The 12,073-nt window shown below is 37.6% G+C and overlaps 1 protein-coding gene across 1 annotated transcript; it reads right to left on the reverse strand.

The window, feature by feature from the left end:
• Positions 1 to 5,014: 5,014 nt before the first annotated feature.
• LOC306761493 (claudin-3-like) lies at positions 5,015 to 6,784 on the reverse strand. Its single transcript, XM_079247685.1, has one exon. The coding sequence runs from the start codon at positions 6,638 to 6,640 to the stop codon at positions 5,990 to 5,992; it is 651 nt and encodes a 216-aa protein (XP_079103811.1). The 5' UTR covers positions 6,641 to 6,784; the 3' UTR covers positions 5,015 to 5,989.
• Positions 6,785 to 12,073: the final 5,289 nt, after the last annotated feature.

Raw genomic sequence — 12,073 nt, forward strand, 5'->3', positions numbered from 1 at the left:
TCAGAGGAGCCGGAGGTCGATGCCAGAGTCTCTTCTGTCAACAGCTGATGGTACGTCATGACGTAGCACGCAGAGCTTCATCAGGTATACCCTGAGTTTAGTCTGTAAGGATTTCTTTTAGTTTGGGTAAATATTTCCAAAAACAAACCCCTTGGATTTAGTATGAATTAGTGGTTTGAGCTCAAATAGCAGGCGTAAATATAGGATATACATGGACTGTATTTTCTAAAATTAATTTGATGTTTTCATATTAATATCAAATCTCAGTTGACAAAGAAAGTTTTTATTTTATGTTGGATTCGTTCATTCGTTCATAGTTTTTTCAAACCAGTATCATAAACAAGTTTCTACAGTTCATTGACTTAAACAACTTTAGAAATCTTTCTTGACATTTCTTTTTATGTTTACTGTATGCACATTCTTTAATATAAATCTGATAATAACAATGGACAATATATATGCACAAGAGGGCAGTGTCTGATACTACTTCAGGCTCCAACAGAAGTGGACCTTCTTTTGGCTCATCTCCTGTCGTGTAACAGTAGTGACTGAATTTTTTTTTTTTTTTTTTTTTTTTAAACATTGCAAGCTGTACTTATTGTTAAATCATTAATCAAAATGTGTTAAATCAAATATTCTGGATAAGATATAACAACACAAATCTAAAAACAGAAGTTTTTCAACTGAGATATTTATGGAACTATTTGAGGATTATTGTGTGTACATTGTTCTGATTTTTAAAAATCAGCTGCAGTGCAGTGGTAAGTCCTCAACACATCTTTCAGCAAAGTGACATAAGAGATGGACGAAAAAGCAAAACTTGATTCACAGATGTGCATCCACAAATATCAAAATGTTTTCACAGCAGTATTTACAGCAGTTGCTGGTTTTAGAGCAATATTTCACTTACAGACAAACATATATTTGAAATGTCTTATATCATGAAACCCATTTGTGGAGTGTCTTTCATGGTTTCTAATAAAACTTTTGAAATCCTATTAAGGAAGAAGTGAGGACAGGTTGAAAAAATGTTATTTTCTAAGCCACAAGGGGATGCAACAGTGTCATGAAATGGGCTCAATGCCTTCTGTGAAAACATAATGCTTCAGAAAATGTTTAATCATTGTTTTAAAGAAAATTTTGATTTGGACAAGTTTAGAGCTTAATATGTGTGTAAGCTTCACCAGACTGCTCTATCACCTCATAAAATGAACCATAACCAACATCTACCTGTTTTTTATTTGTACTGCTATGCTAAAATGCTTTGTAGCTTTTTAGCAGAAATGTTCTACTTTGATATTTGAAGTAAAATGAGGTAAAAATATAATCTGTTTAGGAAGCATTAAATCAGCTTTCTAGTCTCCAGTTTTGTTTTCCAGCTGTGATGTTGTCATGTTATATATATGAATATTTTGCATGTCTAACATGTGAATGGTCGTTTGCACAAATAATCATGATGGAAATGAATGCGAGCCATTTTTGTGTCAATCTTCTTGCAAACATGTAAGTATGTTTTCTTTCCTTTCTCCCTTCTCACTTTATCCTGGTTTCCCGACATTGCTTTGTTTTGGTTTGTGATGAGATCATTTGTTTTCATTCCCTCTTTTGTATGTGTGTCACATACAAGGACATAAGCACAATCCATCTGTTTAAACAGTGCTCAGCGAGCCTGGGCTTCTTTGCTGCATCTCCCTACATTCATTGCTATGGGAGATGTGTCTTCTGGGATGAAGCACACTTTAAGCTGTCACCATAGCGATGGCGTGAGAAAGGGACCTGGGGGAGAGCGTGTCACAGATCTCACTGAGGGGAGAAAAGGGAAGTGGAGGATGTGCCTTTTATTTATTTATTTTTAATTCTGTTGCTCACTCTGTTTGCAACACAGTGGTTTAACAAGAAGTGTTAAAAGAAACATTTGCTTTATCTTTAACATCTGTAAGCTCCTTGACGATTGATTCATCATGCATGGTTTGTGTTTCTATGGCTTGTTGTGGCTACGCAGTCATTCATTGTTTGGTCTCAGTATGTTGCGTGGAGCAGCAACATCACTGTTGTGACTTTGTTGTGCCATGTTGAGATATCAGAGACCATGAAGCCTCAGCTCCCAGAGGCTACTTTTTCAGAGAGATAATGTATACAGACAGTTAAACAAAAAGACGTAACAGCAACCAGTTCAGGTTTTCTGTGTTTGAAATCTGGATCAAATTTCTCCTCATTTAACCTCTTTTCTCCTTTGCTTCACTGTAACATCTGCCTCCCTTAGTGATCTATGACAACTCGGCGTTTACTTCAGAGATCTTTGAAATATACAAGTGTTTAACAAGCAAAGTTCAAAAGGGGTCCTCAGAGAATAATAATGAAAAATATTAACTCTCATTAGAAACCATCAAATGCAGATTTTTTCTGTTATTGTGCTCTAGCATAGTTGCGTTTTCTGTCTTTTATCTTAAAGAAATAAACAAACTCTTGTACATCTGATTAAAAGTCAGACAGTTTCCAAGAAAGGGCTTTTTCATATTGGAGGTGCAGTCTTTTTCTGGTATTAGAACAGAGTCTGATACTATTTATTGTCTGTCTACTTTTATCTACTTCTTTATTTAGTTCAGTTTATTCGTTTATAGATCCTTCAACATTATTACAGCTTCATAAAGACATCTGTTAATAAATAAACATTTTGCAGCATTTCATTGAACGCTGGATACCAGAGTAAAGGTTTTACAGAAGACTGCAGTCAACGTATAGTCCACCTGACTGCTTTGCAAAGTAACATTCAGGTCTTTGACTGTGTCGCAGATCTCATAGATAAGCTGATCAGTGGAAACGGGGAGGTGGTGTGTCCTGGGCAACTTTCAGGCAGCTATAATGCAGATTCAGTTGAAGATAACAGGGTAGTTGGGGCTTTGACTTCTGGCTCAAATAATATGCTCTACATATTTGAAGTGGTGTTTTCCTTCCTTACATTAAAAAAAATCATTGGTGCTACAAAGACTACTGGCCCCAGAACTGTGTTTTTGTTTCATATACACATATGTGGGGCATTTCCATTCAGAGAGATGCTTTTGGAAAACCACTGTCTGTCCCATTAGTTGCTATTTTAGTCTTTCCCAGTGGTTCTCATTTACCAGATATATCTATGTCTGCGTCTTGGAAATGTAAAATGTGCATGTCCTCATTAAGTCATAAAATACAGCTCAAACTCTATCATGAGACTTGCAGAGCTCTGAAGATACTAATGGAGAGGAAACAGATAACCGAGAACAGCCACATACTGTCAGTCACAGCCTGTACTGCTGAAAGTGCAGCTTGTTATTTTAACATTTGTGTGAGAATTTTGCTTGTTTCTCACATTCTACAAAACACTAAATAGAAGCTTCTTACTAATCCAAGACAACTGCAAACCCAGACATAATTCTGTTGATTACTGTAAATCCTAAATCTAATGGACACAAATGTAGTGACCTATTGCCAGAAAACATGTTTTGTATGTTTAACCTCTCTTTAGGAGTGTCCTGAGAGTTGAGTGCTTATGTCTCACTTAGGTGCACATGAAGTCAACCAGACAGTTACTGGTTTGATTCTTGGTATTACTTGACCGACTCTCGTGAATGTTGTCATTTGACAAAGGTTAAAAAAAAGGCATTTTGTTGAGTCATAATTAGCTGGCACATCTATAAAGATACTATGTGATACTATGTCTTCGGCAAAGTAAAGCCTAAACAACTTTTTATGTTGGTATTTTCTTTTATAACCTGGAAATTACATTTTGGAATGATTAAATTAAATTCCTGACTTTAAACATGCACGACAAAACTTTTGCCATTTCTCAGCGACGCACGCTGCTGACTCAGCATCTATCTTGCATCCAACCTGCACTGTGAGATCTCTCAAGCTATTGAAAGACAGTCTTATCATGACTCTTGTTGTTATCTTTTGATTGGTCTCCTTCTCTCTTTCCTTGCTCTCTTTCTCTGATAATGTCTTCTTGCTTGTGTTTGATGAATGAGCCACGGTTTGCTTTTCAAAATGGTCGGTGTGTTTATATTGGCTTGTTAGTGGTGCATACAAACCTGGCTTACTGGTAAAAACAAACCCAACATCATACCAGCGTTCACATTGAAGTGTTCAACTTGGTCTCATAGTTTGAAGTTTTCTCCATTGGTTTCTGATAGGAAACAATCTATTATGCCATACAGTCATATTTATAGCCTTAGTTTTAAAGCTAGAAAATGATAAGGGGCAAAACTATTAACAGTAGGACCGAACAATGTCCTTATCATCTGTTCCTCAACACCTGGTTAGAAGAACTGGTGTTCTCTATTTTGAGAAACACTGAAGTTCACAATTTACAATTAGACTAATCAAATGGAAAAAACAAATATTTTAGTGTTAACTTGGTAACATCAGAATGATTATCAGATGTTGTGGCATTAAATGCACAAATTAAAATGTAGCAAAAAAACAAGTAAAACATTAGCTCATATGTAGTTTACTATGTATTCAAGAAATTCATTGCGACTAATTAGCAGATTTTCTGAAGACATTGGTCAAATTCCAGTCAGTGATCCTCCTCCATATATATATATATATTTATATAATGTACATATATATATATATATATATATATATGTGTGTTATATAAAAATAAAATGTGCTATGATGTCAGAAAGTCACCCTGGGAGCTCAATTGTCAACTTCAGAAAGTAGCCACATGCAGAAGGCTCTTAAATGTTGATCATTTTGCCATACAAGCCCTACAAAGCCGCCAGCACCTGCCACACCTGTATAAACTGATACATGAATCTAACTCAGTTGCAGGCTAAGCAAAGAAACCTAGTTCCTAAAACCTTTCCCTACTTTTAGCTTTTTAAAAAAAGTTTGATTAGGTCTCCTTCTGTGCTTTAGTTGCACATACTTTGTGAAGATCCTTCTGCCATGTTTCTGAGCTCTAAATAACAGATGAAACATTTTCTTATGAACAAAGAAACTTTATTGCAATTTTCTGCTCATTGTAAATTTCTGTTATTACAATAAAACATGAAGTATTTACTCATACAGCTCCTGAAACTGTGTTTGCACAGAAAATTAGAGAAACTTCCTGACAAAACACAATTTAGAAACTAAGGATTTAAAACAGCTGTAGCTATCTTCTTTAGGGATGATGTCAGACACACTAAAGAGGTCCTTTTAATATTTGTTTGAAAATTAGTTAAAAAAAAAAAAGAGTAGAAAAATATACCAAAAACAAGCAAATATACATTAGATATATTCTAAACATTAAAATGTGAACATGCAAACATGTTAAAATACATCATAATTACATTATTTTACAGAACTGTGAAATCACATATGGACCCAAAACAGTCTATGACTGTCAGCTGCACTAAAACAACCATTTCTGTGTCATCCAACAGTGAAACTGTGAGGTGGAAGATAAAACAGCTTCCTCAGGCCATATCAGTGATCCGCCTTTAGTTTCAGTCTTCAGCTGAAACTCTCCTAAGCAAATATCACATGCAAAACACACACGCACACACACACACAGACTCACACACAAAACAATCCCACAACCAAATCCATGTAAAATGAGAGCTGGTTCTTCCTTGTCAGACACACAGCATTTAACAGCAGGTTTCAATGAAACGCGACACCACACAGCTGACCAACACATACAAAAGCAAGTAGCAGGTGTTTTGGGATTTCCATGAAATAGCAAGGATGAATGTTTCGTTTGCTAAAACCTTTTAAAAGAATTAAGTTACAGGAAAATAGACTTTCATATTTCTGATTTAGAAAAGGAGCAGTTCTTCACGAAGAACTAAAGCAGAAAGATTGGTATTTGTACAAACATTTTCATCTCGGAGTCTTTTAGAGGGATACACCCTGTGGTTTCAGACAGCAACACACATACACACACACACACACACACACACACACACACACACATGTACAACTCTACTTTCCATCTTTTTTTCTAAGCATTTAGAGTTGTTTAAACATAGTCCTTCCTGTCATACCCTCCACCTGCGCTAACGGTGCGTGGGGCAGTGTATGCCATCACTGGTGGCTTGTACTTCTTCTCTTTTGGTGGGCAGCGGCTACACAGCATTGCCCCTCCAATCAGGAGCAGGGCAGCTGCTCCCCAGCCGATGTAGAGCGATGCCCCCAGCTCTCTCCTCTGTGCGTCAATCATTAAGGGATTGTAGAAATCTATGATAGTGACGCTGGCGCTCCAAGACACAGGGATAAGGACCAAAAGACCAGCGAGGACAAAGAAGATCCCAGAGATGATCATCACTTTGGCTTTAGATGGCTTATCTTCAATGCAGTTTGTGCACTGGGCTCCAACAATGGAGATCATGACCCCCAGTATCCCAAGTATAATGGAAATAATCACCATTGCTCTGGAGGCCTGCAGGTCTTGAGACAAAGCCAGCATCGAGTCATAGATTTTGCACTGCATCTGGCCTGTGCTCTGAATGACACAGTTCATCCACAAACCCTCCCAGATGGTCTGAGCAGTGACGATGTTGGCTCCGATGAAGGCCGTGACCCTCCACATCGGCAAAGCACAAGTCACTATTGCCATGACAAATCCAAGGAATCCAAGGGAAATGCCAACGATCTCCATACCCATCGACATTTTGGCTCTTTGTCTGTGGAGAGAAAAAGATTTTAAACAGGAAGTCTACCGACTGGAAGAGGAACAAAGCCTTTCAGATCCCAGCAAGGAGTCCTGTGCTTTGTTGTTGAGGTGTATTTTCAACTGGAGTGCTTATGAGAGGGTGTGATGTGGCCATGGAATGCTGCCACGGAAACAAGAGATCCTTTATATATCTCACGGGAGCAAGGAGGAGTCCCATGGCAAATGATGTCAGTAGGAGGTTGTGTTCACTCACACATACATACTAACACGCACACACACACATAGGCACACAAAACACCACCTGTGCATGTCTTATAGAATAAGGGAGCAGAACAGGGGAGAAAAGGTGTAATGGTGGCAGGGTGGGGTTAAAGTGACTCCTGATTTCCAAGAAAAATCAACACTTTCAAAAGCACCTCACCTGTTTTCTTCTAGGAATTGAATCCACTTTGATTTGAATGATTCGAACAGATGACTGAGTGAGTCTGAAGTGTGTATAAAGTAGATAAGATTTTAAAGAGGTGAGTATACAAGTCCAAATTCTCCTCAGTGTAAAGGGAAGCAAATGTTCCACTGTCAGCAACTTGATTAGTTCCTTAAACATAATACATACAGAGGCGGTGGCAGAAACTGCGTTTCCAGTAGTGCTGTGAACAAAAATAGACAACTGCAGGTTGAAAAATACACAGATTCCTCATTATTCTAAACCTTTGCTCCCTACTAGTTCTTTGTGTGTGTGTGTGTGTGTGTGTGTGTGTGTGTATCAGGTTATATTTTACTAAGCAGTGAATTTACAAGTAGACCATTTTACCTGTTCCCAGCATCTCCAACTATCCTCAACTCCTCAACTTCAACCTGAAACAAGTTGGGATTCAGTGGTCAGAAAATGATCGGAACTGGATTAAACTGGAAAAACTGCACCAAGAGCAAATATGAGCAGAGAGAAAACATAATAAGCCAGTTCAGAGACACCTTAAGCACACACTGACTCTCAGTATCGTTTTACATACTAACACAACATCCCAAACGTGATATCTGGGAAACATGCTCTTCTTGTAGTGCTTGGTGAAGTTGAATAATCACAAACTTTTAATTATGACTCAGTTCTTCCGTCTGATGCCATTGTGACTCAACGTATTTAACCAAAAAAATTGTAATATATTATGTTACTATTTAGTTTTGCTGTAAATCAAATTAGTTAAAACCCATAAACAAAAAAAAAGGAGCAGTTCTTTAACAAGCCTATGACTATGTAGTTAAATCTCAAATAAAAATAATGAATTAACATTCCTTTTTCTGCTTAATACAGAGTATTTTACAGTGCCATATTAGCAACTTTATTTTAAACATACACAAATAACAATATTTAATATTAATACCTTACAGCACATGTTGGAAAAAAATGTTGTGACATTAGAAGTGTGAGGGCAAATTAGATCCCAAGGTGATCACGTCAAGAAACCACAAACAAAACAACAGCTGGACTGACGTAATCTGTTTGTTGTTTTATCCTAAGCATCTCCAGTTTATGTATCAACATTAACCCAAGCATGTCCACTGACACAGAAATAGACCAGTTAAACCAGTACTACCCAAGCAAATGCAGACATTTTTTTATTTTCTCTGTTAGGCTGAGAATACTTGCTGTCAAACCTTGTGTTTGCAGATACAACTGGCGTTGTTGCTAGTGTAATTGTTAACAGATTTGCATCTTTCCTGTGTTTAGCATCAGACGGGTGGACGGGTGGGTGGGTGGGTGGGTGGGTGGGGGGGGGGGGGGGGGGGGGGGGGGCATCTTGGCTAATTCAGACTGGATAGAGTTGAATTTGTATATTGTGAGCAAAATGGTGACAATAAAGCCACTGGGTTACCACTGGGTTAATTTTGTGATCATGCCAGACAAGTGTACAGCAGTGGTAACATAGATGTATGTAAGGCTCCTGACCCAAGCACACTGGCTGCCATCTTTCCTGTGATCTTGCAAATGTTCAAACTGGTCCTTGTCCTCCCCCATTGATTTTCTGGACATTGTATATTGCAAACATGTGGCATTTATTTCTGAGGAGCAGTCATTGAAAACGTACTGAAAAATTGCTATTAATTAAAATTTTCTTTACTTTGCTTAAATACTTCTCAAGTAAAAGTAAAAATACCCTTCTAAAAATCTACTCAAGCAAAATAAAAAAAAGTAGCCTATTAAAGTAAATATGAACTTTCAATATAAGTTAGTTACTCTTAATTACTTGATGCAAAAAAAAAGACAAGTCATAAATCCAGTCAAACACTGTTTTTTATAAACTTTAAAACAGTTCATCAGTAAAGTCCCTCCCACACAAACCTGCACATGCCCATGTAAGCCTGTGCATATTCCTTTTAGTGGGCATCGAACATGACAGTACAGCAGTGGAGAAGTACAATTTCTGACATTCAGCTTAATGTCTGTTCAGGCTGAGGTTTTTTCCCTGCATTTATTTTTTTACTCAGTAATGTAAGGTTTCTGACTTAAAATAAAATACTGGGGTCAAAATGTACTGGAGTAAGTAACTTGAGTCAATCTAATTTGTTTCTTTCCACATCTGTTGAGGACATAGGCAGAAATAAATATTCTAAATATTCGAAGTAGCCATGATGAACATATATATATATATATATATATATATATATATATATATATATATATATATATATATATATATATATATATATATATATATATATATATATATATATATATATATATATATATATATATATGTATATATATATATATATATATATATATATATATATATATATATATATATATATATATATATATATATATATATATATATGTATGTAGATATAGATATATAAAGCAAATACAAACTTAGCCTCTAGTGTAGATACTGTTGTGGAATTTATCTTATAAGGAAATAAATCTAGACATCAACCATGCTCTGTCCAGTTTATTGACAATGCACAGTTGTTGCGAGCAAGAGGTCTTGAGAGCTCTGTCCCTGCTCAGGGTGTTACAGCGATCTTTAGGCATACACAAATAACCTTTGCCTGGCAGCACTAGTCAAAACAACTGCTAGCTTGTAGATAACAACAGTCAAAGCTGAAACAGACCTTGAACAGAACATTCAGTTTTATGCATGAACCTACTAAAGCAAGCTTTCTGAACTACTCTAAACTATGCAGAATATATATTTTGTACTACATAAAAGCAGCTTAATAAAGGAGTAACATTAAAACTACACTATGTGCACAATTTTCACCACATTCCCCCCATTTGATCATTTCAGGATCAACACAAGAGAAACACAATTCATGGATACAATAAAACAACAAAACAAATCCAGAAAAAAAAAATAACTTCTTAGAGAGATACAGGAATATCTAAAACATCAGAACGGTCACTCCCGGCAGGGTTGAAGAACATTCGTCATCAAACATCCTGAAAGGAAAAATACTCACGTGTCAGTGTCAGAATCAGAAAAGCCATCACTATCAAAAAAGAAGGGAAAAGGTTCAGAGAGAGGGAGATCGAAAGCAGGAAGAGGGTCATACACAAGCCGAGGAACGCAATATCCTAAGGCAGTGTCGATCAGCCTAACCAACAAGGCTCTGATACACAGAACGCAACAGCAAACACAAAACAAGAAGGGCAGCAAAAACTGCAATGGAACCCCAATAGCGTTGACATAGGCGAAAGCAGCTGAGTCATCAGGATGAACAGAGTGCCTGGACTGAGTGACCGGATAAGGGGGCAGATGGGAAACCCAGGAAGAAAGCTGTAGGTGAGAGAAGAGTGACAGGGGCACATTTACCAGTCCACTTCGATGGCAGCACAGCCCTAAGAACCAGACCACCACATCACCACCAAAGGTCAGCGCAGGCCACAGAAAATTAGCATAAACACTGTCACACCAGGCATGGTCCAAAACCCAACAAAACCAAAACCCGGAGAGGAGCTTATGAAGCAAGTGAACACTTGCTTTGTCACATCTGAACCATACAGGGGAGGGGACTGTATGCGGGACGTAACAGGGAAAGGAACATCCCAGGAAATGCATATTTCAGAGGGTTAGGGTTAGGGTTCGCGGAAGAGAGCAAACGCAGTACAGGTCTTGGCCCCTGGCAGACCACACAGGCAACCCCGGTAGATACACCTACCTGTTCTGCTAACAACAGCCAGTTATTGCTATTGCGGATATGCCAGTCATCATTGCAAAATAAACATCTACGTCCGGTTCACCATTACGCACAAGTATTACATTGTCTAATTGAGAATTGGGTCCTGGAACGAGGCTGCCAACGGGGGAAGTGGTAAATGAATCAGTTAAGGTACGAGACGCAGTTATGACATTACTCCACACAGAAAAGTCCACTGATCACCACGCCATCCAATGAACCAGAACACACACGGCATAGATATCTTAATGACATAGGAGACCGCACAGGCGCCCCGCAGAGTGCTAGCTGGGGAATAGAAGAGGGCGAGTCTACCTGTTATAACCCTTCTCGGCACTCAGCGACCGCGGGGCAGAGAAGGAGCTGTAGTGAGTGGCAGAGGGGTAGTTGCTACAGTGCGGTTAACGGGGTGAAGCAGATTGATTAAAGAAGACAACAGGAAACACAATGATGATAGCTAAAATAACCAAGCAACACATTGAGCCCTTTAATGACCAGCCATGAACCCTAAATGGATGAACCCAGTAGTAGTAGATACATTGTTAAATATTGCATTATTGACAGTTATTATCATAGTAGGAGAATAATTACAACCATAACACACCTACGTTCATGTACTTTCATAATGTTAGTTAATGTTGTAGGTTATGTGGATATTTCTGTTTTGTTACTCCTGTGAAATAAGCTGATGGCTTAGGCTACGTGTATTTATGCACTTAGATTATAACACCTTTTATCATTTAATAACTAATATAAAAGTAGCTACTACTAATTATTACAGGCTACAAGGAGATAAAACTTTATTGATCTTTAAAGGGGGAAATTTACAGTGTTGTCAGCAGCATATAAAACAGTAAATTTAAACATTTAAAAGATTTAACGAGAAACAATAGTGACGATTATTGAGCCATTAGAAATTCTTAGTACAGTACGGAATATTATTGGTAGAGTATCACTCGGCTTATAGTATGTCCGTCATGTTACATAACAAGAGCATTGCTTGGATGTTGAGAGAGATTTGTTTAATGTTGAAGGGTGGAAGGTGTTGTACTGGTGAAGCAACAACAGACTGCTCTTCTGACAAATGAAACTCATTTGATTATTCAAAACAGGGAAAAAAGTGCCTGTGGATCATGAAGTCTGACTCTTGCCAGATGGGATTTCCTCTTTCAGCTTGTTGATTTTTGTTTTCCCACCCATGTCTAAATTTTTTGTAAAACTGCTGTCAGCGAAGAAATATAAGTACATTTCTTT

Source organism: Telmatherina bonti, assembly GCF_933228915.1.
Source record: "Telmatherina bonti genome assembly, chromosome: 10".
Taxonomy (NCBI): Eukaryota; Metazoa; Chordata; class Actinopteri; order Atheriniformes; family Telmatherinidae; genus Telmatherina; species Telmatherina bonti.

Bases quoted from the DNA above. Each gene is read 5' to 3' on its own strand.
- LOC306761493 (XM_079247685.1), bottom strand. From the start codon at position 6,640: ATGTCGATGGGTATGGAGATCGTTGGCATTTCCCTTGGATTCCTTGGA.